The following is a 26,300-nucleotide window of genomic DNA, read 5'->3' on the forward strand; positions in this document are numbered from 1 at the left end:
AATAAAATAAAAACAAAGGCCCACCCTGATGAGGCCTCTCTGTCTCTCTGTCTCTCCCAAAAATAAATAAACATTAAAAAAAAATAAAATAAAAACAAAGGCCCACCCTGATGAGGCAATAGCCTCTCCTCCATTGTTCACCATCCTTTTATCTGCTGTACTCACATCATTTACCTTTTTTCTCATCAGCATCGTCCATTAGAACAAAAGCTCTGTGAGTGAAAACTTTGAACTGGTAACTGCTGCATCCTCTTCACATGTAGACTAGTCTCTGACATGGTGGATTGTATGGATGAATGAATGAATGCATGAGAGCATACCATTTCAGAGTGGAAGTTCTGGACAGATTGTCTAGATTAACATTCCACCTCTTCTTGCTATGTACCCTTGGACCAGCTATTTAACTTATTTGTATAGAGTTTCCTCATTTGTAATATGGGGATAACAATGGTATCCGCTCATAGGGATAGGGTTATCTTGGAAATTGAATTAATACAGACAAGGTGCTTAGAAGTGTTAACAATAGTCTGTACTCAACAAATGTTAGAATGATTATGAGAAAAATGGCAAAAAGGGAAAAAGAAGCAACAGTGGTGAGCCTTCTTGGGCAGCAGGAATTTCTATTAATATATTAAGGCAAGTGTGATGCTCCAGTGATTCTCAACTTCTGTGCAGTGCTGTGTTTTCAAAAACTCAGCATCAATTACAAGGAAAACCTTATGGTGGGAGTAGGGGAGGGGGTGGGAGTCTCAGAGTTCTTTTGTTTTTGCTTTTAAATTTAAGAGACATAAAATTCACAACTGTACTATCTCCCATTTCTCAAAGAAGCACATTTGCATAGAGTACATATTTAAACTTTAATACCTGTATGTTAGAACATGCTTTCTAAAGCTTTTGGGTCTGGTACAAGCAAAAGTATAATACCATTCACACTCTAAAGCTGTTGCAAGGCAAAAAGGAAAATCGTGACATTGCTGGTTAGTGACAGAAGTTCGCATTTCCCAAAGGCTGTTTTACTGTCCACCAACTGAGAAAGAAGAAGTTCCTTAAAAAATATAATAACGTGTGTTTGTTACTGATTTTGAGAGTATACAATCAGTAATTGCCATAACTGTAAAATTTTTAGCTTTTGGTAAAAATAGTCTTCCTCTTTTTCTTCTATTTTTAGAAGTTGGTGCGAAAATCATCTTATTTGTTAACACAAGCCCAATTGAATACATGCAAACCAAGTGGAAACATGCAATCCTCCTAAGAATGAGGGTTTATGCTCTTCAGTCCTCCAGAGCAACAGATGCTGATAATAAGCAAAGAGATGTCAGGCAAAATGAGGGCAAAGAGGTTCTTGACACATGGTTTGGAAAGTACCAAAAAACCCACCAAAAGCAAAAACAAAAAAAATGTCCAGGTCAGTTGGCAGCGGCATGGACACTGTTTTTTTTTTTTTTTGTTTGTTTGTTTTGTTTTTTTAATTTCTAGCTCAATGCCACTGTTTCCTATACTTGACACAGAAGATAAGAATTATTCCAAGGTTTGGAGAAAATCTCTTTCTGAAATGTAGCTACCTTGGTAGTCAAATATTATTATGAATAGGAACACTTCCAGGACACCTCTTAAAAACAAAATTATTTGAAGGAGCAGAAGTTCAGTAGGAACCATGTAATTTATAATAAGATTAGTTAGCTAACATTTGTACAGCTCTTTATGTGTCCTGTACAGGAAGCCCCAAGTGAGAAATATCTTTTAAAACAGTGGCCTGTGAAGTTCTGTACTGCTTGAGGAGAGAGTACACTTTTTCCCTCTAATGATAATAATTTAGTATATTAGTGATTATTTTTTCCTCTTTCCCTGCCTTGGCTACCAAAGCTCACTTGTGGCTTGACTAAGCAAGTATATAGGACCTTATGATCTGCTTATTCTTGATTCTCTTTATCCCTCTGGTTTTGACTTTCTGCTGTTAGTAATATTATTTATTGAATTTTAAAATTCTCTTAAAATATTTTACTATTATTTTATTCTATGGGTAAGCTGCCACAAATCCTTCATAAGATGAGATGGGTTTAACTAAATTAAGTTTCGTAGTTTTCATAAATATAATTTCACTTGATCGTTATACCAATCTGGAGAAGTAGACGTTATTATCAACCACATTTTACACATAGGGAAACTGAGACTCAAAGAGGTAAAACAACTGTTGGAGATTCAAATACAATGCAGTTTTCACTGGACCTAGTTGCCCTATCTCATGTCTCTAACAACAACAACAACAACAACAACAACAACAACAACAACAACTACTTTCTACTGGTTTAAGTATCTTCAGGTAGGAGTTATTACTGAATTAACAATGGTGTGAATGAGCTAAAATAAAATGTTTCAATTGTAAAAGGAAGGAGTTAGGCTCCTAGGTAATCTTCCTAATAATTATATGTGATTTCAAAATATTAGGCAGCTAGAGAAAGATGAAGAATTTGCTTTGATGCATTTTCTTATTCTATCTCTTTTAAAGAAAAAGATAGAAGAGAAAGATAGAATTTAGATAAAAGTCTTGCTTGAAGGTAGGAGGATGGATTAGTTGACCTATATGAGATGAAAATGCTTTTCAAAAATCAGCCACCATGGCACCTTACTAACTACTCATTACAGCCCATGAGTATAAGGAGATGGGCTTTATTCTCCCTTTTCAGGTCACCAAGCTGGCCCCAATCCCAGTGTGCTGGCACACCTGCTGTGCTCACTCCTGCAGTGAGGTGTGTTTCCTGGGCTACAGAGTCTGAGAAAACAGCACCAGCCTGGCCTTGAAACACATGTACAAAAAAAAATTGAAAGTACAATAAGCCAGGATCATCACCAACTTAATTTTCCAGGCCTTTTTATAGAGCACAGGATCCTTCCTTCTTTATGTCTATGTAAACCAGGAAAGTAGCAACATTTTGCCCAGGAGCACTAACCAGCTGTGCCTCACTGATGGCATTATAGAAAAAAAAAATCACAAAATAAAAGAGATGGATCCTCTTTAAATCCAGGTATGATCATAACACGAGTCATTAAGCAACATCACTTATTTATATTATACTACTGTGTCTATCTGCTTACAATTTCAACAAAAGGTGCAACATTCCTAAACAATTGTTTTAAGTACTGAATTAGAAATGGCTAATGCAAAATTGCCAATGGCAGATTCTACTGCGATGTCAGGTTCAAGTTCAGAGTTTGGGGAATACATTTCCTGTACTTGAGGGAACAGCACATTATTTTGAACAAATTTCCCTAAGGATTTTCAGGTCTCTGCAGAGAATGTTGTGTGGTTAAGTTAGGAATGGATCACCTAGACAGTTTTGCTGTGCTTTTGCAAATTTTCAATGTTTCAATATTTCTATACACGTAGACCTGATTAATGAGAAGCTGTGCAGGAGAAACAGGTCCATTTGGGCATGTGTGCCCAACATGCATTGGACATGCACTGAATAAATTTCACTGAGATTACCTAGCTAGCAAGTCCCTGGGCAGAGGATTTGAACTCCAGGCTACCTCATTCCAAGAACCATGCTCTTGCTTCTATACTGTAGAGTTTCCAGCTTCTTGTTGCCACAGAGAGGGTGCAAGTGCATTCTAGTTCTAAGCATTCTAAAGGTTATACAAAGGTTATCGATACCCTGTATTCCCAGGTATTTTATAGCCATTGGATGTGTTTTATCAGTGGAGGCAGTGCCCTTTAGGTTGAGCCCCTTGGCCACATGCTGGACAAGCATGGAAGATTCCATGGAACAGAACATTTTATATTTCTATACTCTATGAATTGGCCTCTTTGACTTGCCTGGTGTGAGGTGGGCTCCTTCAGATCTTCATCCAGATCCACACCAACTCTGTTAAAGAAATGAGAAAACTGGTAAGAGCCTTGCTGCAGATGAGACGCAACAGTTTTGTGTGGCAGATCACTGGAACCAAATATGACACAGATCAAAGGAAAGGTTTGGCAGAAAACCATCCTACCTCTCCCTGAATCAAAAGAACCTCAAATGCATTCGTGTCAAAATAAGAACTTGTACAGCTGGGCCTCAGCACAGCTAGTGAGATTGAGCACCAACTCCTGTTCCTCACTGCTGTCTCTCAATAACAGTAGGAGCCTGAGAATGTCCACAGCCCTGAAAATAGAGATCCTGGAGGAAAGGCCACCTGCTATCCCTGCAGGACTCATTGACCAAACTGCTCCTGGAATGTGGGGGCTGGGTTGGAGCAGGCTCCTGGAGACAGAAAAGAACAGGCCTTTGTCCAGATGCTCACCAAAGCTGCCAGTAGAGAGGATTCAGGGTTCTGGGGCTTGAGGCTTAAACAATTTGACGTGGGGGCCTCTTTTTAAAAGAGCCTGTAATATGGTGTGTCTGGGTGGCTCAGTCAGTTGAGCGTCTGATTTCGGCTCAGGTCAAGATCTCATGGTTTGTGGGTTCGAGCCCCATGATGGGCTCTGTGCTGACAGCTTGGAGCCTAGAGCCTACTTTGGATTCTGTGTCTCCCCTTCTCTCTGCCCCTCCCCTGCACATGCTCTTTCTGTCTCTCAAAATAGATAAACAGTAAAAAAAGAAAAAAGAAAAAAAATTAATACAAAAATATGACCACAAAATTAGGTATGGAACTGACTTTTGGGAAAGAAAAAGTAAATTACAAAACGTTTCATGATTTAAAAATCTGGCAAATGCAACAGACGTTTCAAAATCCATAAAATAATTAATACTCGAATTAACTGCCTAACACACTTTTAAAATAACTTTTTCCTCTGTAAGTTTTGCCTCCATACTTTGATACTTTCTTTACATAGCAATGATTTTGTACAAGAGAGAAGAGGAAGATAAGGTAGCCTTTCCTCTAACAAGATCGATCGAAATTATTGATAATTGGGAGGCACTAAAGCATGCCTGCTTACAGACATGCCAGCTGTGTGCAGTGCTGCTACATATTAATGCCCTGAAAACACAAGATTTCTGGTAAATTTCATTTTGTGCAATTCCCATAAACAAAGCACAGTGGGCTTGTCAGTGTATACACTGCGTCATCGAATATATTCCTGAATTCTGTTTTGATGGGGACACCAATGAGAACGGAATCCTCCACTTGGAATTTTACACATCTCATGATCGGAAGAATTTTCCACAGACTAGCTTCAGGCTCAGGACATTTCAAGCCTTGTTTTTCTACAACTGCCCACAGACTTCTGAAGCCTGGCGCTGTAGGACATATTCAACTTTGATTCAGCCTTGTGGCACTATTCTTATAAGCCATTCCTGCACTGGGATGGCCAGCCATGACTTGCCCATGCACAGAAGTGACTGCAGACCACACAAACATATCCTACTAAATATAAACTAAATGCATTCCCAACTCAGCTTCCCCTGAGTCGGATCCCCCAAATGCCCACTCCAGGGCCAATAGACCAGAGGAGAGGTATGACTGAGGGGAAACTGTAGTGGAAAGAGTCATCAAACCCCACTGTGGTTAAAATATATTCCTTTTGCAAATCTTGCAAAAACATAGGACCATGGGAACACAATGCTGGGTTTCTTCCCAGGGCCTCGAAAGGGCCAGAGCAGTTGAGGGTCCTGGAGTTTGAACTTCCTCTGCTCCAGAGTGGGCCTCTGTCTGTCTGGAGGCAGGCTGGGAAGACTAGGGGAGGACTAGGGGGAGCAGCTCAGGGCCTCAGACATCCCACCCAAGCTCCACCAGCACCTGTCCTGTGAATGCCTCAATTCCTAGAGCTTTGGGGGTCTTCCCTTTAACACCTACCCCTGAAAACACTTCTTTAAGCCCCTTGCCATTCTGTTCTCCAGGTGGAGGAGGGGAAAGCAGGGTGAGGAGCCAGCAGCTGGCAGGTGTGCTGTCCAGTGAAAGGAAAGCAGCGCAGAGATAGCTTATTTAAAATACTTCTGATGCTTCAAAAAATCACTGTCCTCTGGCAATGAATAGCCTCTTCTTTCTAAACCAGGGAGTGAAATGGGTAGCTATTTATTGTATGTGGAACTGAGAAGAGCCTCTGGTAGGGACTAACCTTTGATTTTCTTAGAGTAGAAAGATCTCTTTTATCTATTTGAAGTCAGATGGAGAGAAGGAATGAGAAAAGAGGGAATGAGAAAGGAGGGAGGGAAAGGGGTCAGGGAGGAGAGACAAGCAGGGATGAGGAAAGAGGAGAGGGAGAGTCACCCTGTGGCCTAATGGGTAAGGCATTGGCTTCCCAAAGAAAGAAGGGAGGAAGGAGGCAGTGCACGGGGAGGGAGGCAGGGGGAGAGAAGTCCTGGGGAGGAGAGGAGCAGGAGAAGGGGCAAGGAGGGTGGAAGGCTAGGAGAGGTGAGAGACAGGGAGGAAATGAGGAAGGGGTAGGGAGAAAGAGTGAAGGGGGAGCTAGGGCTTGGCCTTCCAAGGTGGGTCCAGGCAGTGACGCTGTGGTGTAGATGGCCTGGGTCCAACCTCTGTGAACAGTGAGGGACAGGTGTGGAGACACCCTGGCCCCCTGCCTCATGATGCCGGGCCACATTCAAAGCTCTGATGGCTCTGAGCTCCCTGGCTGATGCTGAGGACCCCTAGGAGGCTTTATTTCTGGGTAAGCCTAGACCCCCCTTCTCCCTGTCCCCCTCCTCAATGGACTACCTGGCACCTATCTAGGCTATGAATTGAACTGGGGGTCCCAAAGTTCCCATTGCCGCATCTATTTAGGGCCTTTTTCTGGTTCCCTGTCTAGAAAACTCAAGAGGACAGAAATAAAATTTCACAAGAAACCCAATAATGTTTCTTGTTTGAGGCAGTACTAAGGTTTTCCACGAAAACTTAAGTTTTCCTTTCCAGCAGCAATCAAAGCAGACGTTTCTAGTTTCAATTATTCCAGCAGCCAGATGGAGCTGAGGAATGATGGCAGCAGATTAAGTTCTTTGGTTTTATGTGAGACTCAGTGAGAAGCATCTCAGAGGCCTGAGAAATGCTGTTCTACTGGGAGCAAGAACAATGCTTCCTCCCTCCTCCCATTTCATGGAAGGCCAAAGTCTGCTCCTGGGGCCAGGCCTGTGGCCCTTCTTGGCCTTGAGCAGACTAAACATCTCCTGTGGCTTGAGGAAAGAGAAACTCTATGTAAGTTCTTTCTTCCCTCTTGGGGCAGCTGTGGCCCTGTCCTCAGAGAGTGTGCAGTTTGGCAGGTTTAATTAGAAAAATCTAAAACATTTACTGTAATTTATGTATTATGAAGGGAAGTCACATAAGAACAGTATCTTCCTCTCTTGATTTTACCTCATTTGATAAAAACCCTGCTAAAATACATTACCTGGCTCCCTGCCTCCTTAAACAGAATGTGATGGGGATACTTGGATCTTTCCTGGAAGTCCCAGCACCACCACCGGCCCCATAAAGTGTAATACTCGCTGTGTTATAATGATTTCCAAGCACTATATGAACCTCTTTATGCCCACATTAAATGGTCTCTGGCTACTATTCTTTCTGTTTTAAAAATTCTTGTATCTGCCAGTTAGATTGCCTAGATTTCCTGCCTGCAACAATATATTAGCAGATGGTCTCTGTGCTCCCTTCTACCTTTTAATTTAGTACGGGACTGATTGCTTGATAGTCAAATTTAATACATTTTTTCAAGTTTACAACACACAGATATGCACACATACACAACAAAACAATAAAACTGAAATGTTATAGAAGCGATTACAGTAAAACACAGTTGTTCCCTGCCCCACTCTCTGCCCTACTTCCACAGACCAAGTCCCCATTGCCTCTGAGGGCAATTTTCTACCTTTTCTCTACTGAGATAAATATACTGATATCAGCACGTGTGGCACGTTCACACAGCATCCCCAGGGTTACGCAAACATGCCAGCTGCATCTGTGTCTCTTACTCTCTTGTTCAAGAGAGCAAGTCAGAGTGTGAAAGTGACATTCTGTTAGGGTTAACCTTGAATCCACTCACTTTTAGGTATAAAAGATCATTTACACACTATGGGTTTGAGAAACTAATAGAAAGAAGACACCATGGCACACAGCTTGTAGTGCTATGTGTGTTTATAGCAGCTCCCCAGGTGAGAGATCACAGGTGTATGGCACGTATCTTTCCTGTGGTATCAAGCCCCCTTTCTGTTCATCTGATCCAGATACAGTGCCCCAGGGTTGGTAACCGGACCTGTCTTTATTTCTGAGCATTACCCAAAATGGTCCCTGAGCTGTGGCCCCACCAGATCTGCCAGTGCGTCTCCCATCGATTGAATCCCCTCCCTCTAAACTCCAGCGTGGCAACCACTGGGTACCTGTCATGCACTACCTCCTTTCCTGAACGTTCCACTACAGTCCCTAATCTTCTGATCACCACCATGAACCATCCATCTTGTTGCCCTACCTTGTTTCAGATTCCCCATCACTGTCTGCTTTCATTGACTTGGACTGTAAGTAGCTTTGTACCTCCAACTCTGATCTCTGCTCGCAGACTGAACCCTTTCTGTAGCACCTGTGATCATCTTGCTCTGGCTACTGCAAACCTGGCCCACCTTGTGTTCACCTGTCTGGTTCTACCTGCCAGTGCTCTTCATGATATATCAGCCCTAGCTGGAATCCCAGGACTCACAACTACCCTGTGGTTGCTGAGCTGTCACTGAAGCCCAGCTATTAAGAGCCTCTCACTGCTGTGTGACCTGCATCACTCACTGTGCTCTGGTTTCCTCATTACAATGGGGATAATAACAGAACATGCTCCCCAGACTTCTGGTGAGGATTCAATGAGAAAATATTTATAAAAGTGGTTAGCTTAGGACCTGGTACCTTAGGACCTGGTACCTGGTACCTGCTCTCAAGAAATGTTAGCAGCTATTGTCCATGTTATTGTTTTTATTATTATCAGTACTTAAAAAAATCCCTGAGGCCAATGCTCACTGCCATGCTCACTGCTCACTAATTTCAAAATCAAACCTTCTAGTCTCCAGCTCTGCAGTGGACAACCTTGAATATATTAGAGTAATACCTACGGTTGAGCCACAGAGATTTCAGAGGAAAATATTATTTTCATTTAAGGGGGGGCCAAACTTCCCAGATTGGAATTTGTTTCAAATTTACTGGTAGGCTGTTGGAGTCAGAGGTCAAAGAAGGAAAGGAAGGTGTCTGAAGAGCAATGAGAAGAGAGGGTATGCGTAGAGCCAAGCAGAAAGAGCAGAGAGAAACAAGGTGAAAAGGAAGCACAATGTGATTACAAAGATTAGGTACAGGTGGTGGATACCTAACTGTAAAGGTGCATGCAATTGTAGAAAAGGGAAGCCAAGGGTGGATGATGAACAACCACACAGCCCCCAAAACATTTATGAAAATACAGTATAGAAAAATAAACAACCAATAAGAGATTAAAAAGCAACTAAAAAGACTAACTGGTTAAAATTTTATACAATGTTTTGCATTCTTGATGTACCTTTTAATTTTAAGCAAGTTGAGTGCTGCCTCTATGGTATTCAAATGAAAATGAAAGTGAGCTTTGCACATATTCCCAGCTGTGCTCTCAAACATCTCACTCCGGGTTCCTCATTTACAATGAGCATCCAGCTCCATTTTCAGAGCAAAACACATCTCTGTACTACCATAATGCACTTCCCCTCCTATCGCGCCTCCATTCTTTGGCGAATTTTATTAGACATATTGAAATCTCAGGATGCTCCCATATCCAATCATGGTCCAAAAGAATGCTCCAAAGTTGGGTTTTTCTTGGAGGGGAAGCAAGGTGAGTAACTAACAAAAGGCTCACTTTTCCCATTAAAGTCAACAAAATCCATTCTGATCCTTATCACTTAGCACCTCCAGAAAGGCAGTGAAATATTACTAGGGCTTAGTCTTATTGTGTGAATCCCAATGGTCCTAGGTGCAATTTTGGTTCTTTTGAACCTCCTGCTGACAGGGGCTGGGTGGTGGGGGAGGAGATACGATTTTCTCTAAGAATTGTGTTTGATGAGTAAGTGTAAAAAATGACATTTTCAGTAAGGGAAGAGTGACTGGGACAATGGAGGAGTCTTCAAGACACCCCCAGAGGTTTGGGGACTATTATGTAGCTGGAAGAACATCACACAGGGGCCAAAATCTGGTACCACCCAGAATCACCACCCCCATCCTATATCACTTGAGTAAATATTAGTGGAGCTTGTGTATGACCCAAATTAATCTAATTAATCACTCATACATTTTATATTTGTTTTGGGGAAATAAGAAAATGAACTAAAGTAAATGAAAAAACTCACCTTGGTTCATTTTGCTATTTCAATGTGGCACAATAGTTAGGAGTTGGGAGTGTGGAGCCAGGCTATATGAGTTCAAATCTCATTTCTATCATTTACTAATTTATAACTTAGGGACAAATAACTTAACCCCTCTAAATCTCAGTTTTCTTCGTTATGAATGGAGATAAGTATATATCTACACTATGGACTAATATAAGGATAAAATGAGTTAATACATATAAAGTTTGTAAAATATTGACTGCTACCTACAAAGCTCTCATGAAACATTAGCTAATGTTCTTATTGTTCTTGTTATTAATAGGAAAAAAATTGATGTATCCTACATTGAATGATAAATATAATATAGGTTAGGGTTGAGAATAGATATCCTATAAATGACATATGCTAGGATATAAGGGTGAATGACAGGATTCCTGCCATCAGCGGTCCAAGATCTAATAGGGAGACAGACACTGGAAACAAAGAGCTATGGTACAGTGAAATAAGCATTGTACACAGAGTTATTTGAACACACAACAAATAGCCCAACCAAGACGGGATATAGAGAGGTTGGGTACATTTCACAGAGGAGTAGGGTATTGAAAAGTGAATGCTGTATAAGTGCCTGACACTAAGCTTTTTGACTGTAGTGTGACTGACATCAAGCTTTTGTTTGCTGAGGCATCCATTTCAAAGTACATCCATCTTGAATAAACATACTGCCAGCTGTATGATACAGCTACTAGCTAAACAACGAGATAGGGAATTCAGCTGTCCCACTCATAAAATTTCCTCTTTCAGAAAAGCCCTGGGTAACCTAGATGACTGACCACTTGAGTGATCCCACTTCTGATTTCCCACACCCTAATTCCTGCTCTTTGCTTTACATTAGCCACTAAAGAGTGAACAAGTGAACACCTAGATACCCCACCCTTGGACCTTAATAAAGGCAGAGGTCCAGGTCCATGCTCTTTCTCTCTGTGTGCCCACAACCTTGCTGCATGGCCTCAAGCATGCCAAGTATATACTGTCCAGGACTCATGATAATAAATCTCATTCCTCAAAGTTCCCTGATGGTTTTTGCTGAAGTGTAGGCATCTTGTAATCATGATGAAAACCACAAGGGCTGGTCCAGCCACAACATTGGCCCTGGTGGAGAAAATGTCTGTGGGATCTTCTCTATGAGTAATACAGCCAGGTGTGTGCCTCAGGCATTCCTAGCCTATAGCATCACTATCAATAGGCTTGGACCAACACAACAGAAAGAATAAGTTTAATGGTAAGTGAAAAGGAATTTGGGAGAGGGCACTCCAGTCTGAGGGCACAGCATGGACAAAGGCATAGAAGTTTAAAAGTACCAAGTAGGTTTGAGACATGGTAAATAGCACTGTATGGCTACACTACAAGCGTTACCTGTGATGAGGTGAGCAGGTGAGATCAGAAAGTAATTTCAGGACAATTAAAAAGGGCCTTGAATGCTATGCTAAGAAAGTGGTTTGTTGTTGTTGTTGTTTTTGCTTTTGTTTTTGTTTCCTATAGGCAGTAGAGGTTGAAATAGATTCATGTTCTAGAAAAATCACTAGTGGGAAAATTGTAATATTAAGAAACTGGAGGCATGAAGGTCATTTAGTAGTAGACTACTGAAATAGTCCACCTAAGAGTCCATTAGAGTCTAAAGGGAGAGAGTGTGGTGGAGAAGAGGTAGATTTGACAGATATGTACTTGGCGGGGTGGTGGTAGCACGTGAAAAACTGTGTAGTGAAGGAGAGGAAAGTATTGAAATGTTTCTGAGTTTCCTCTCAGGACACCAGAATTGTTTACCCCTAACGTTAACCATATTACGGGAGAAGTAGGAGAGGGAATTTTCCCTGAGGTGCATCCTGTTAGAAAGTTGAAACAAGCTCAGAGTCAGTAGGGCCTGAGCAGATCTATTGTGAGTGAAGCAAGGTTAGCTCTATATATTGTTATCAGCTCAAAAAACAAAACAAAACAAAAAAATAGCCCCTCCCCTTGAAGGGTTTTGGCTGTTTGCTGTCTGAAGTGGAGGTTGAGACCAAACAGTAAAGTCCAAGGAATAAAGGAGGTATAACGGGTTTCAAGGTCAAGATCAGTGGACTAGGAATGTGAATGGAAGCTGGAGAAGGGTGTGTCACGTTTGGTATCTGCAGACAGTTTGGGCATCTTATTTACAGAGAGGCTGGTAGGAAAGAGGCTCAGGAGAGTAATTTATCATAACCTTGGAAAGAAGTGAACACTTTCTGAATGAAGTTTGTGGCAATAGATGTAGAAAATTTCGGTGTGGATTAATATGCACTACATGGGACAGTCCCATATGGGAGATGCCCAAATGTAGTCAATGCGGGCTCAGTATCAGGAAAAATAACAGCCCTTCACTCCTTGTTTGCTTTCAGACAAAGGATGAGGAATTATATCAGAGGTGTAATAGAGACTCTCTTGGCCAAAGACTGGGTAGATGATTTTATACTTCAGAAGACTGGTTTTAGAATACAAAGGTTAATGTGTACTGGGAGGCAACTGGAATTTCAAATTTGGGAAGTGACAAGATGACATATCTGCCAGTGAAGTGAAGGAAGAAAAGGAAGTTCCCCAGTTTGGGGACACGAAGCATGTGATATGGCTGTGAACCCCTATTGAAGAGTAAGCTTCAAGCCTGGGGACGCTGCTGAGAGCAGAGCTGCCCCTCTGGGTTTCCACCAGTGCATGGACACTCTGTCATCTGTTGGTTCCCTGTATGTTCTCCTAGGTTGCACTTTCCCACACCTGGGACATGTCTGATTACCAAATTGAAAATGGCTAGATCAAGGGTTCATGTGCTGTCTTGGTGTCCAGAGGTTGTCCACATGACTTTTATTTTCTCCCAGAGATTATGGATGGGTCTTTATCAGGCTGACCAGAGTAAAGAAGGGTCTGGTCTCTCTTTAACTTTTTGCTGACACAGTTTACTGAAAATACTAGGGAACAGCTAACTAGAGGCATATAGCATAATCACCAGGAGTTAGATGCCCTGACTAGCTAGTTCCACCATTTACTCTGTGACTGTAGCCAAGAAGCTATGCCTCAGTTTCCTTTTCCATAAAATGGAATATGAATAGTAACTATTCCAGGGAGCTTGTGAGAAAATGCACTCAAGGGGCTCAGCACAGGACTATAACTAGAAAGTACTCAGGAGCAGTAGCTGCTACTGATGTTGAGGTAACTGTTGATGTTGTCGTCATTGCTACTTAGGCCCTCTGGATGAAGATGTAACTGAATAACTCCAGCATCACAGTTATGTTTTACCTTTCCTCACCTAAGCTTAAAGTAGGTTTTCCTTGTGATTTGGGTTCCAGTGAAGGCTTATTTACAGTGTAAAGACAGATTAGAGTAAGTGTGCTCTGGATGTGTGGATGAGCTGTGGGGCCAGTGTTTGTAATGTCTGACAATTTAGAAATACATTTGGGAATATGTAAGTATGCTGGAAAAATTATGTTCTTTGAGAAATAAACACCAATAAACAAGTACATGTCACAGACGCAAATGCAGATTTACATCCTGTTCTTTAAGTTTGGCAAGACTTCCTCTGAGCTTGGAGTACTTAGTTCTGTCAAGATGTAAGCTAATTTCAGGCTACAGATAACAGTCAACCATAACCTGGATTGAGACTGAATCCTCAGACTAATTTCTTTTGACCTAAACCATAAGCACACTGACATCCTTTGGTGGGAAGATAGATACAATAGCTTATCAAGTCATCTGGACTTTCTGCCCTAAGGCTTCACTCAGGGTGCCCTGCTTGGGCAATTAGGGATTTATCAGAGCCAAGGGCACATTCCCCAGAAAAGCTATCCTTTCAAGTGGATTAGCTTGTTTAAATTCTCATATGTTACCCGGTGGAGCATCTTCTCGATGTCAAACTGAAGACTATGGGGAAAACAAGACATGTTATTACTGAATATGAGGTTGTTACAGGAGTCTGCTTTCTACGTTGGTGTGAAACTAAAAGTGGTTGAAAATAAATCCCAGACTGTTAAGGGTCTGAATGAGAAGCAGAAAACTTAAAACCTAGAAACTGATGTGGTTTTGGAGTGATGGGGATTTGGAGCTGAGGGTCAAGAAAGAATTCTTGAGACATCTTTTGGTGCAAAAAAAGGTGATTTTATTAAAGCATGGGACAGGACCTGTGGGCAGGAAGAGCTGCCCCTGGACTGTGAAGAGAGACTGATCATATACTTGGGAGCTGGGAATGGTAAAGTCAAAGGGAAGTTTCCAAAGGGACTTTCATATGCTAAAGAAGACTCAAGGATACTGGAGGCCTAGCTAGTCTCAAGCGGAAGGTTGTTTTTCCACCTAGCAAAGCATTAACATGAAGACTGTAGGAAGTTTTCCTGGAGAAATGTTATACTCAGCCAGCCTCAAGTATTTGTCAGTGGGCTGCAGGTTATAAGGAAATTTAATTTTATCTGCCATCTCCTTGTGCTTCTGTTGCCCACATCATAAACTGTTGTGGTTACTTCTCAAACGGCTCATATGACAGTATCAAAAGTGCATCTCCTTGTCTCACTCAACACCATTCCAAGCTATTAAGAACTCCAGGTGTTCCCTATCAAAATAACACCAGCATTCTTCACAGAGCTAGAACAAATAATCCTAAAATTTGTATGGAACCAGAAAAGACCCGGAATAGCCAAAGCAATCTTGAAAAAGAAAACCAAAGCAGGAGGCATCACAATCCCAGACTTCAAGCTATACTACAAAGCTGTAATCATCAAGACAGTATGGTACTGGCACAAGAACAGACACTCAGTTCAATGGAACAGAATAGAGAACCCAGAAATGGACGCATGAATGTATGGCCAACTGATCTTTGACAAAGCAGGAAAGACTATCTAATGGAATAAAGACAGTCTCTTCAGCAAGTAGTGCTGGGAAAACTAGACAGAGACATGCGGAAGAATGAGCCTGGACCACTTTCTTACACCAGACACAAAGATAAACTCAAAATGGATGAAAGACCTAAATGTAAGACAGGAAGCCATCAAAATCCTTGAGGAGAAAGCAGGCAAAAACCTCTTTGATCTTGGCCGCAGCAACTTCTTACTCAACATGTCTCCGGAGACAAGGGGAAAAAAAAGCAAAAATGAACTATTGGGACCTCATCAAAATAAAAAGCTTCTGCACAGCGAAGGAAACAATCAGCAAAACTAAAAGGCAACCGACAGGAGAAGATATTTGCAAATGACATATCAGACAAAGGGTTAGTATCCAAAATCTATAAAGAACTGATAAAACTCAATACCCAAAAAACAAATAACCCAGTGAAGAAATGGGCAACAGACATGCACAGACACCTCTCCAAAGAAGACATCCAGATGACCAACCGACACATGAGAAAATGCTCAACATCACTCATCATCAGGGAAATACAAATCAAAACCACAATAAGATACCACCTTACACCTGTCAGAATGGCTAACATTAACAACTCAGGCAACAACAGATGTTGGCCAGGATGGGGAGAAAGAGGATCTTTTTTGCAGTGTTGGTGGGAATGCAAGCTGGTGCAGCCACTCTGGAAAACAGTAGGGAGGTTCCTCAAAAAACTTAAAATAGAACTACCCTATGACCCAGCAATTGCACTACTAGGCATTTATCCAAGGGATACAGGTGTGCTGTTTCGAAGGGACACATGCACCCCCATGTTTATAGCAGCACTATCAACAATAGCCAAAGTATGGAAAGAGCCCAAACTTCCATCGATGGATGAATGGATAATGAAAATGTGGTATATATGTACAATGGAGTATTACTCGGCAATGAAAAAGAATGAAATCTTGCCATTTGTAACTATGTGGATGGAACTGGAAGGCATTATGCTAAGTGAAATTAGTCAGAGAAAGACAAAAATCATATGACTTCACTCATATGAGGACTTTAAGAGACAAAACAGATGAACATAAGGGAAGGGAAACAAAAATAATATAAAAACAGGGTGGAAGACAAAACAGAAGAGACTCATACATATGGAGAACAAACTAAGGGTTACTGGAGGGGTTGTCGGAGGAGGGATGGGCTAAATGGGTAGGGGCACTAAGGAATCTACTCCTGAAATCATTGTTGCACTATATGCTAACTAATTTGGATGTAAATTTAAAAAAATAAAAAATTGAATTAAAAAAAAAAAAAAAAAAGAACTCCAGGTGTAATGGTGGCCTGATCCCAGCTCTCCATTAAAGAGCATCCCTGGTGTGCAATGTTGATCTGAAGTGCCGTCATTTGTTTTTAATATGAAATTTATTGTCAAACTGGTTTCCATACAACACCCAGTGCTCATCCCAACAGGTGCCCTCCTCAATGCCCAACACCCACCCTCACCTCCCTCCCACCCCCCATCAATCCTCAGTTTATTCTGTTTGTTTTTTTAAAATTTTTTTTTAACGTTTATTTATTTTTGAGACAGAGAGAGACAGAGCATGAATGGGGGAGGGTCAGAGAGAGAGGGAGACACAGAATCCGAAACAGGTTCCAGGCTCTGAGCTGTCAGCACAGAGCCAGACGCGGGGCTTGAACTCACGGACCAGGAGATTATGACCTGAGCCAAAGTCGGACGCCCAACCGACTGAGCCACCCAGGCGCCCCATCAGTTTTTAAGAGTCTCTTATGGTTTGGCTCTCTCCCTAAATTTTTTTCCCCTTCCCCTCCCCCATGGTCTTCTGTTAAGTTTCTCAGGATCCACATAAGAGTGAAAACATATGGTATCTAGTTTTTCACATGTTCTGGCTTCAGCGGGAAGGGGCCTGGATGGGAATGTGTTATCTGGATGCAAGGAAGGTATTCTCTCCATGAGACATCATCTAGAAAAACCAAGAATGAACTTTGATAATGAAAGTAAACACATGGAACGTACATTTAAGGAAACATAAAATTCTCTATGCAATCATTCAGGAGGAGCAAAGGCGACTCAGCCAAAGTGAATGATGACTAGGAGACATTTAGGTGGAATAATGTCCTAGAGGTAATCCTAAAAGGGTAACAAAACTTTGCAAAACTTATGGATGTTTATCCACAGCACAAGTGATGAGAAAGGTACAATTCCAATAGTTGGTTCTGAACTCTTCATCCCCAAATGACTTTACTTGTTAGTAGGGCAGGTAATCTACAAGTTATTTTGAGAAGGCTACTTCCCCACATCATGACCTTCTATAATTTCTAATGCCTAAATTTCCTTAGCACTGGATAAAGTTCTTCATTCCCCATCGAAGATTAGACCTAAAGGCAAAAAACTTGGGAGATGTAATATTCAGGGTTGTATTCATACAAGGTGCAAGGGAGTAGATCAGATTTATTCCTGAGAACAGAAAGAGGTGAGAACAAAATCCCAATGGCAAAAGGGCACCAAGAGTTTGAGAGAAGGCACCATGGAGCATGGAAGTTAGGGAGGCAGAAGGTAAAATGGCAGCTGGAGATGTAAAATTATAATAGTAGCAGCCAACATGTATTGAATGCTTATGGAGTGTTATAATATACAGTAGGTAATATTCATGTATTATCTAAAGCATATGGAGGTTGGGAAGAAGATCTGAAGTTGTCAATGTAACACTATACATTTCAGTAATTAAAAATAAAAAATATATTATATTAAAATAAATAATATAAAATAAATAAATAAAATAAATAAATAAAAAATATATTATATTAAATATATTTGTGTAAGTTAGTCATTAAAAAGCACTTGCAACTGGGTTCTGCAATAATTTTTTACCAGTAAGTCTGTTGCTTCTGGCTATCTATCACCAACATCCTACAGATGGTAGAGAATTATTAACCACGTATACTTAAAACATGAAAAAATAGCCAAAGAAGATTGTTTCACCAACACTAATAAATCATTAAAATAGAAATTGAAATAGCTTTGGGATAAATAATGGTTGCCCACACCATTACTTTAGCCCACATTTGGAAATAGATTGTGATCCATAACCTCTACAAACAACTGAAATCTTACTCTCCTTTGGGGTGCTTACTTATCACTTTGGAAGGCCATGTGATGGCCTTTGGAAGGTTAACATGTGATGCTGTTAACAGTTAGTGCCCAACTTTGTCATAGACACCTATTTACTTTTTAAATAAAAACATCTTTTGTTTATTTCAAGAAAAGTTAAACCAGAAACACTAGTTTTAATGTTGCATTATCTTGCTTTTTGCTAAAAATGAATAAATATCTTATTTTTAAAAGGGAAATTGACAGGGAGAGATAATGGGTAAGCTAGGAAGCTGATATTGCATGACTCATCAAAAGAGAAGAAAATAATTTTAGTTTCTTGCTGAGAGGGATTAAAGTACATCACTAGAAAAATAATGTTCTTTTCTGACCAAACCAGCTGCTATTAACAATGAGGCTGAGGCACAGGCTTGCATTCAGGCCTGTGTTAAAATGAAATTAAATGTTTAAAAAGGAAAAGAATTCATGGTTACTGCTATGCATCGAAAAATTGCACTTTTATTTCACAATGAAAAGGTTAAAATCAGGGGTGTGAGGGAAGAATTAATTGAAAGTGCCATTGGGAAGAAGTTGTCTTAGAGCAGACGAGAAAGAGGAAGACGAAAGGAATGGGTAAAGATCTGCTATAAAACTGGTTTTCAAATTACCGTGAAGATTGCAGAAAGTGCACAGCATGGGAACAGAATTAGCATCAATTTGGCAGAAAATGAAATAATGAGAGTTAAGTGAATGCTCATGGCTAATGCAACATTCAGGCCTTTCCAGTCTATCATTCTGCAAGATCATGATGACAGCTTAAACAACTATTGCATATGAACTGATATTTTTCTTGACACCACACTCTCTAAGCCCTAAAAGTATGTATCAAGGAGGATGGGTGAACTCTTTCATTAATTCCTTTCTTCCCTGACTTCTTTCATTCATTCATGAAATCATGGTTGAAGATATATCATGACCATTATTACATGCTAGATATTGTGATAGATATAAAAAATGTGTTAAACTGGATACATCCTCAAAGTACTTACACTGAATTTCATCGAATCAAAGGTACCACCAATTATAAAGCACACTATTACTTTATGTGTTTCTAAGAAGAAACATGCTGCTAATTGTATTTCTGACACCATTAACTACAAGACACATCTTGACTTTAGATATGTTAAGACGTGAAAAAATGTACTGTTGGAATCAATGACACACCTGCACAAAATAATTTAAAAAATCCATCACTCAATAACAGTGCCAGACCATTAAGCACATCAGCCTCTGGGCATTCATGTATGAGTAGGATGTTATCTGCCCCTTCCTTGGAAAAGGCCCAAACAGGTATTTTTAAATCTTTTAACAAAATGTTTTTCTCTGCTTACAGATTAAAAGATAATACATTCCCTTTCTTAATTCTATGGCAAACAACTCCAAGTCTCTAGGTGAAATCAGAGCCGGGACTAGGTGACATGAGGCACCCTCTCTCCATGGGCTATGCAAGGGCTGACTGAGCATTTGTCTGATCCTGACAGTGCAGATTTTGCATCTTAGGTACTATGTTTGCCTCACCCTCATCCTGACCTTGGGTGAAGTAACCTCACAATTGTTTGGATTGCCCACCTGCCCCCCACCCTGCATCTTTAGGAGTTGTAGGACTTTTTCCATTTGTTCCTCTAGACCTACTCTCCCTCCTTCACTACACTGTTCTGGGCTCCAAGATGCTCAGGGATGTGGATAGCATTTACTGCATTCTCTTGTCCTTCAAACTTTGGATTGGTTTGGGCAGAAGGGGAGCAATGGCAGGATATTGGAAGGAGGGAGGAGAACAAAGACAGGATATTTATTCCTCAGGCTACCTCTCTGCCAGGTCACCATGGTTGTCTGTGTCCCTCTCCCAAAGCTTCAGCTCCTAATTGGCAGCCTTTTTTATACAGCTACTCTCTATGGTTCTGGTCAATACTCCTTCCTGTCCTTTTCAGTATACAGTGGTAACTACCCTCCACAGATTCCAGCTCTGGAGTACTGCACTAACCCTTAATGGTTTCCTAAAACCAGCCTGTGTCTTTGTAAATGTTCCCTTTATGAATTTTCTTTAAATGACGCAGTTTGAATGTACTACTTATTTCCTTCCCGTATATAGAAAATTTCACATCCATAAGCATGCAGCTACATGAAAGGTCTCACTTGAACTGGGAGCTTTTAAGTTTGACATTTCTTAAGAAACTCTTGAATATTATAAATTTAAACAGAGTTTTGTTTCTAGCCTTAAAGTTACAATGGTGGTTTTTAACTGTTTCTCTAGGGTGCCTGAATAGTCATGCCCAATTTGATATACACTGATCCAAAACCTAGGCAGGATCAGGTTTTCACAGGGAATTTATATATAAGTTGTGGCATCTGCCAGTTGCAGATGTGAGGAGTGCAGATCATACCATAAGGCACAGTAGGACCTAAACAGGAGCGCTGAAAATGTTCCAGAACAGAATCCACTTATTATACCCAATGGTGAATGTGCTTTATTAAATGTTCCAACTTAAACTACTGAATTCTGTAGAAATGTTAAGCACTCTCAGAAGTCTTTCTAGAAACTGAAATTGTACCCTAGTGAAGAGTGAGGTAGAGCTCTCTAGCTCAGACTGAGCAATCTGGATCCTACTGACCTTCCTAATGGTGAGCTTGGTGAAAACAGTTCCCATCAGGCTCAGAATTACAAGCGTAAGGGACCTCAGATCATCTCATCCTACCACATTAAAAAAATTGTTTTTTAACATTGTATTTATTTTTGAGAGAGAAAGAGACAGAGTACGAGCAGGGGAGAGGCAGAGAGGGACACAGAATCCACAAAGCAGGTTCCAGGCTCTGAGTTGTCAGCACAGAGTCTGATGCGGGGCTCGTGAACCACGAGATCATGACCTGAGCCAAAGTTGGACATTTAACCGACTGAGCCACCCAGGCGCCCCTCATCCTACCACATTTTAAAGATAAAAATGCTAAGATCCACACAGAACACTTGGCAAAAGTTGTGAGGTAGTAAGTAACAGAAGCAAGGCTTTAACCGGTTTTTAAATTTAAGTTGTTTCCTTTCAACTTTGTATGCTGCCTACCTGAAATAAACAAATGAATAAGGATGAAGGAGAATATGAAACCTTTTTTAAACACTTCAGTGAGAATGAACTATTAGGAGAGGGAAAGATTAAAATGTGTAAATTAGTGGAAGAGACTTATGTCCCAAATGTCAGCATACAACAATACTGAGTGAATTTGAAATTTGAAAGACATATGGCTGTAGTGTGTTATCATGTGGTATTTCTCAAAGTCTAATAATTCATGTAGCAAGTTTGTGATTTTTTATGTAATTGAAAACTATTTCTATCCTTATTTCTTCAATATTTTTAACTTTTCTTTCTTCTATTCTGCCAGTTTGCTTCATGTAATTTTGGGTCTTCTTGCTATGAACATGTGTTTATAATTGTTATACATTTCTGATGCACTGTCATAACATATTATCATTGTAAAAGGGTCCTTAGTAACATGCATGTGTGTCACAGTCCATTTTGTCTGCTATTAGCATACTATTCTGGTTCTTCTACAGTTACTGTTTTCATGGTATATCTTTTTCCAACTTTTGCCTTTTAGCCTATTTGTTTCTTTGAATCTAGTTGTATCTTGTTTATTTTTGTATTTTTAAATCTAGTCTGATAATCTTTGCCTTTGATTAGATTGTTTAGTTGATTCACACTTAATGTTTCTATTAATATAGTCAGATTTACTTCTGCCATTTTACTAGTGGTTTTCTATATGTCTCATGTATTTTTTATTCCTCTGCTCTTCCTTTACTGCTTTCTTTCATATTAGATATTTTCTATGTTCTTTTTTAATTCCTCTAACGGCTTCCAAGTTATATTTTTTGACTTCTTTTCTGAGTGGTTGCTTAAGGGATTACACTATATATCTTAACTTATCAAATTCTATTTCAGATTTATTCTATGTTAATTCCAGTGAGATATACAAAATTTGCTCCATTCTATTCTCTCCCCCTTCCTTTGTACGTTTAGTGTTATATGTATCACATTTATATACATTACAGATATAACACTATAGTGTTGTAATTGTTGATTTACATAATTTTACACCTTTTTAAGAAACTAAGAAGAAACCAGAAAACTATACAAAGTTTTTGTATTAATCTTCTTATATCGTTTTTGGTACTTTTCATTTCTTCCTGTAGACTCAAGTTACCATCTCATGTCACTTCCTTGCTTGCTCCTTTCCTCTTTGTATTATTATTGTCAAATATATGTCTCTATATGCTGTAGGACCCACAATTCAATTTTATAAATGTTGCTTTATCCTGTTGTTTTAAAATTAATTTCAAAAAGAAGGGAAAAGACGTACGTAATTATGCTGTCTTTTATAGTTAACGCTTAATTTTCTTTGCCAGCATTTTTTGTTTTTTTTTTCATATGGATTAAATTACAATTTAGTGTCATTTCCTTGCACCTTAAAGAATTCTTTTAGAATTTTTTTTAAGGTAGGTCTGCTAGCTACACATTCTCTGTCTTTCTTTATGTTAGAGTATCTTTATGTGCTCTTCATTTTTGAAAGATAGTTTTGCTGGTTAGAGTGTTCTTGGCTAACAAATTTTTTTGAAGCACTTTAAATATGTTATCTACTATCATTTGAACTCCACTCTTTCTGATAAGAATTAGCTGTTCATGTTATTGGAATTCTCTTCTATGTGATAAATCATTTTTATTCATTACTTTCAAGATTTTCTCTTTGACTTTCAACAGTTTTACTGTGATATTTTAGATACAACTCTATTTTGGTTTTCCTACTTGGAGTTCATTGAACTTGGGAGATATAGATTAATATTTTCCATATTTGGGAAATTTCAGTCATTATTTCCTGAACACTTTTTCCCCTTTCTTTCCTCTCCTTCTGGTGCTCTCATTATATGCATGTTGGTGTGCTTAATAGTGTCTCAGAAGATCTGTTTATTTTTCCTTTTTTTTCATTAGTTCTTCAGATTGAATAATTTTTAATGACTTATCATCAAGTTCATTGATTCTTTCTTCTCAAATCTATAGTTGAGCCCCTCTAGTGAATTTTCCATTTTATCTATTGTACTTTTCAACTTCAGAATTTCCATTTTTAATATAATTTTTATCTCCTTATTTATATTCCTTATTTGATGAGTCATTGTCATCATACTTTCCTTTAATTAGTAAGCATGGTTAAGTTAGTTGTTTGAAGATATTTATAATAGCTGCTTTGAAGTCTTTGTTGCCTTCATCTAGGCCATCTAAATGTAGTTTTATTACTTGGTTGTGGTTGTTGTTGTTTTTCTGTACAAGGGTCATACTATCCTGTTTCTGTCCATGTTTCATAATATTTTGTCAAAACTGGACATTATGCATATATATTGTAACAATTCTGGATTCTGATTAGCCCCCTCTCCCACCCCCAGGGCAAGTTGATGTTGCCATTTTTGGTTAGTTTAGTTTTTTAGTGGCTTGCCTGGACAAAGTATGTGAAGCCTATTTCCATTTTGGAAGTCCTGATCAACTGATGTTTTACAAGTTTAATTTATCTTAAATAATATTTATGAAATCATGGTTTGCTATGATAGCTGTATATTTAATATTCTTTAATCCTCAGTATAGCATCAGGACTCATTGAACCTAATTTTAGTTTTTGAGTTTATTTTTTGAGTTCTATTTATAAGTATTGATTTTTCATGTCTTTTAAAATTATTTCTTATAAACCTTCCAAAATACAAAGAGAGGTCTTAGTTATTTAGGCAAATAAAATACTATTTTTTCCTTATAATTACTACATAGGTCCACTGGATTCTTTTAAAAATCTAAGATATATTATAAACTGATAATGATCTTATTTCCCATCTCTTGAAAAAATTTTTTCTGTTTTATCATCCAAAAAATTATGTCAGCATTATTCATTATTCTCAGTGATGCTAAACAATACTAGATTAATAAGAAGACAAGAAGACTGATAGGATACCTAGATATAATAGTGAAATGAGTCATCATTATTTTATTATCTTTCAATTATCTTATTATGTTACATCTGTCAAAAAGGTGTAAAAGAAGACAGGAGACAAGTTCTGGGGAAAATGGCAGAGTAGGAAGATCCTAAATTCATCTTATCCCACAGATACAACTAGTTAACACTCACATTAGTGTAAATAACCCAGAAAATGACCTGAAGATTAGCAGAACACTCTCCACAGCCAGTACCCTGACCACAGACAAGACCCTTCCCCAGAGAATCAGCCTGGGTCTGAGCCACAGGGGTCTCTGAAGTGTGGGGTTCTGAAACACAGCCATGTCTGAAATAAAACTCTGGAGGGGGGTGCCACCTGGCAGTTGGACAGCTGGGAAACAGAGTGAAGGTGGGGGGCTGACTGAAGCCTGAGACACAGGAGGGGTGATTGATCATGTGTTTGTGAAGGTACAAACTTCCTGCTCCAACTAGACAGCAGGGTGATGCCATTTTCACCATTAGCCCACCAACACTCATGGACCCCAGTGAGCTAACCAGCGTCACCAAGTGGAAAATGGAGAGTTTACACCAATCCCGGCCCCCCTGTACCTTCTGGGCACATCTCCACTAGGGCAAGTCAGCCTGAGAATCAGAGCAATAAGCCCCTCCCACAGAAGACCAGCACAAATCCCTTCCATGCACTTAATCTACTGCTCATAGAGTGCTGCAAATTTTCAGGGTTAGGGGAAACTCGATCTAACTTCATTTATTTATTTGTTTGGTTTTGTTGTTGCTGTTGTTGTTTTGTTTTGTTTTGTTTTTTTGCTTCTGATTTTGTTGTTTTTTCTTTTTGGATACAGAAAGAGCAAATTTTTAAATTTAATTTAATTTTATTATTATTTTTTTAAAATTTTTAATTCTTTTTTTCTTTTTTTCTGTCGAGACTCTCCTTACAAGAAGACCAAAGCACCCCTGGTACCTAGCTTCCTTAATTTAATTTTCTTAAATTAAAAAAATTTTATTTAAAGAAAGAAAGAAAGAAAGAAAGAAAGAAAGAAAGAAAGAACAGGAAGAAATGATAGAGATTTAATCAATACAGATATAAGTAAGAAGTCTGAACTAGAATTTAATACAACAATTATAAGGATACTAGCAGGAATTAATGTAGTATAAATCTGAAACAGCATCTGATAAGTTAAGATATATAGTGTAATCCCTTCAACAACCACTCAGAAAAGAAGTAAAAAAATATAATTTAGAAGGCATTAGAGGAATTAAAAAATAACATAGAAAATATCTAATATGAAAGAAAGCAGTAAAGGAAGAGCAGAGGAATAAAAAATATATAGATGACATGATATTATATATAGAAAACTCTACATATTCCACCAAAAAGCTACTAGAACTGATAAATATATTTCATAAGGTCACAGGATACAAGATAATGAGGCAACAGAAAGAGAAGTTAACAGAACAATTATGATTGCACCAAAAATAATAAAACACCTAGGAATAAACTTAACCAAGGAGGTAAAAGACTTGTAATCTAAAAACTGTGAAACATTGTTGAAAGAAGTTTAAGATAACACAAAGAAATAGAAAGATATTCCATGCTCATGGATTGGAAGAAAAAATATTGTTAAAATATTCATAATACCAAAAGCAATTTACAGGTTGAATGCAATCCCTATCAAAACACTAACAGCACTTTTCACAGAACTAGAACAAATAATACTGAAATTTGTGTGGACTCATGAAAGACCCCAAATAGCCAAAGCAATCTTGAGAAAGAACAAAACTAGAGGAGGCATCACAATCCCAGATTTCTTTTTTTTAAATTTTTTTTTTCAACGTTTATTTATTTTTGCCTCAGAGAGAGACAGAGCATGAATGGGGGAGGGGCAGAGAGAGAGGGAGACACAGAATCGGAAACAGGCTCCAGGCTCTGAGCCATCAGTCCAGAGCCTGACGCGGGGCTCGAACTCCTGGACCGCGAGATCGTGACCTGGCTGAAGTCGGATGCTTAACCGACTGCGCCACCCAGGCGCCCCTCAATCCCAGATTTCAAGGTATACTACAAAGCT

The 26,300-nt window shown here is 39.3% G+C and overlaps 1 protein-coding gene across 15 annotated transcripts in view; it reads right to left on the minus strand.

Moving 5' to 3' along the window:
* Nucleotides 1-26,300, minus strand: part of SLC9A9 (solute carrier family 9 member A9) — a 743,317-nt gene that overhangs the window by 126,369 nt on the left and 590,648 nt on the right. For all 15 annotated transcript variants that reach the window (XR_015240025.1, XM_086674475.1, XM_086674481.1 and 12 more), the window contains one exon: nucleotides 3,815-3,863. Coding sequence is in view for 14 of the 15 variants with exons in the window: in XM_086674475.1 (XP_086530601.1) it covers nucleotides 3,815-3,863 (49 nt within the window). In the remaining variant the exon portion in view is untranslated. The remainder of the gene's footprint in view (nucleotides 1-3,814; nucleotides 3,864-26,300) is intronic.

Source organism: Puma concolor, chromosome C2 (assembly GCF_028749965.1).
Source record: "Puma concolor isolate L17-30 chromosome C2, mPumCon1.1.hap2, whole genome shotgun sequence".
Taxonomy (NCBI): Eukaryota; Metazoa; Chordata; class Mammalia; order Carnivora; family Felidae; genus Puma; species Puma concolor.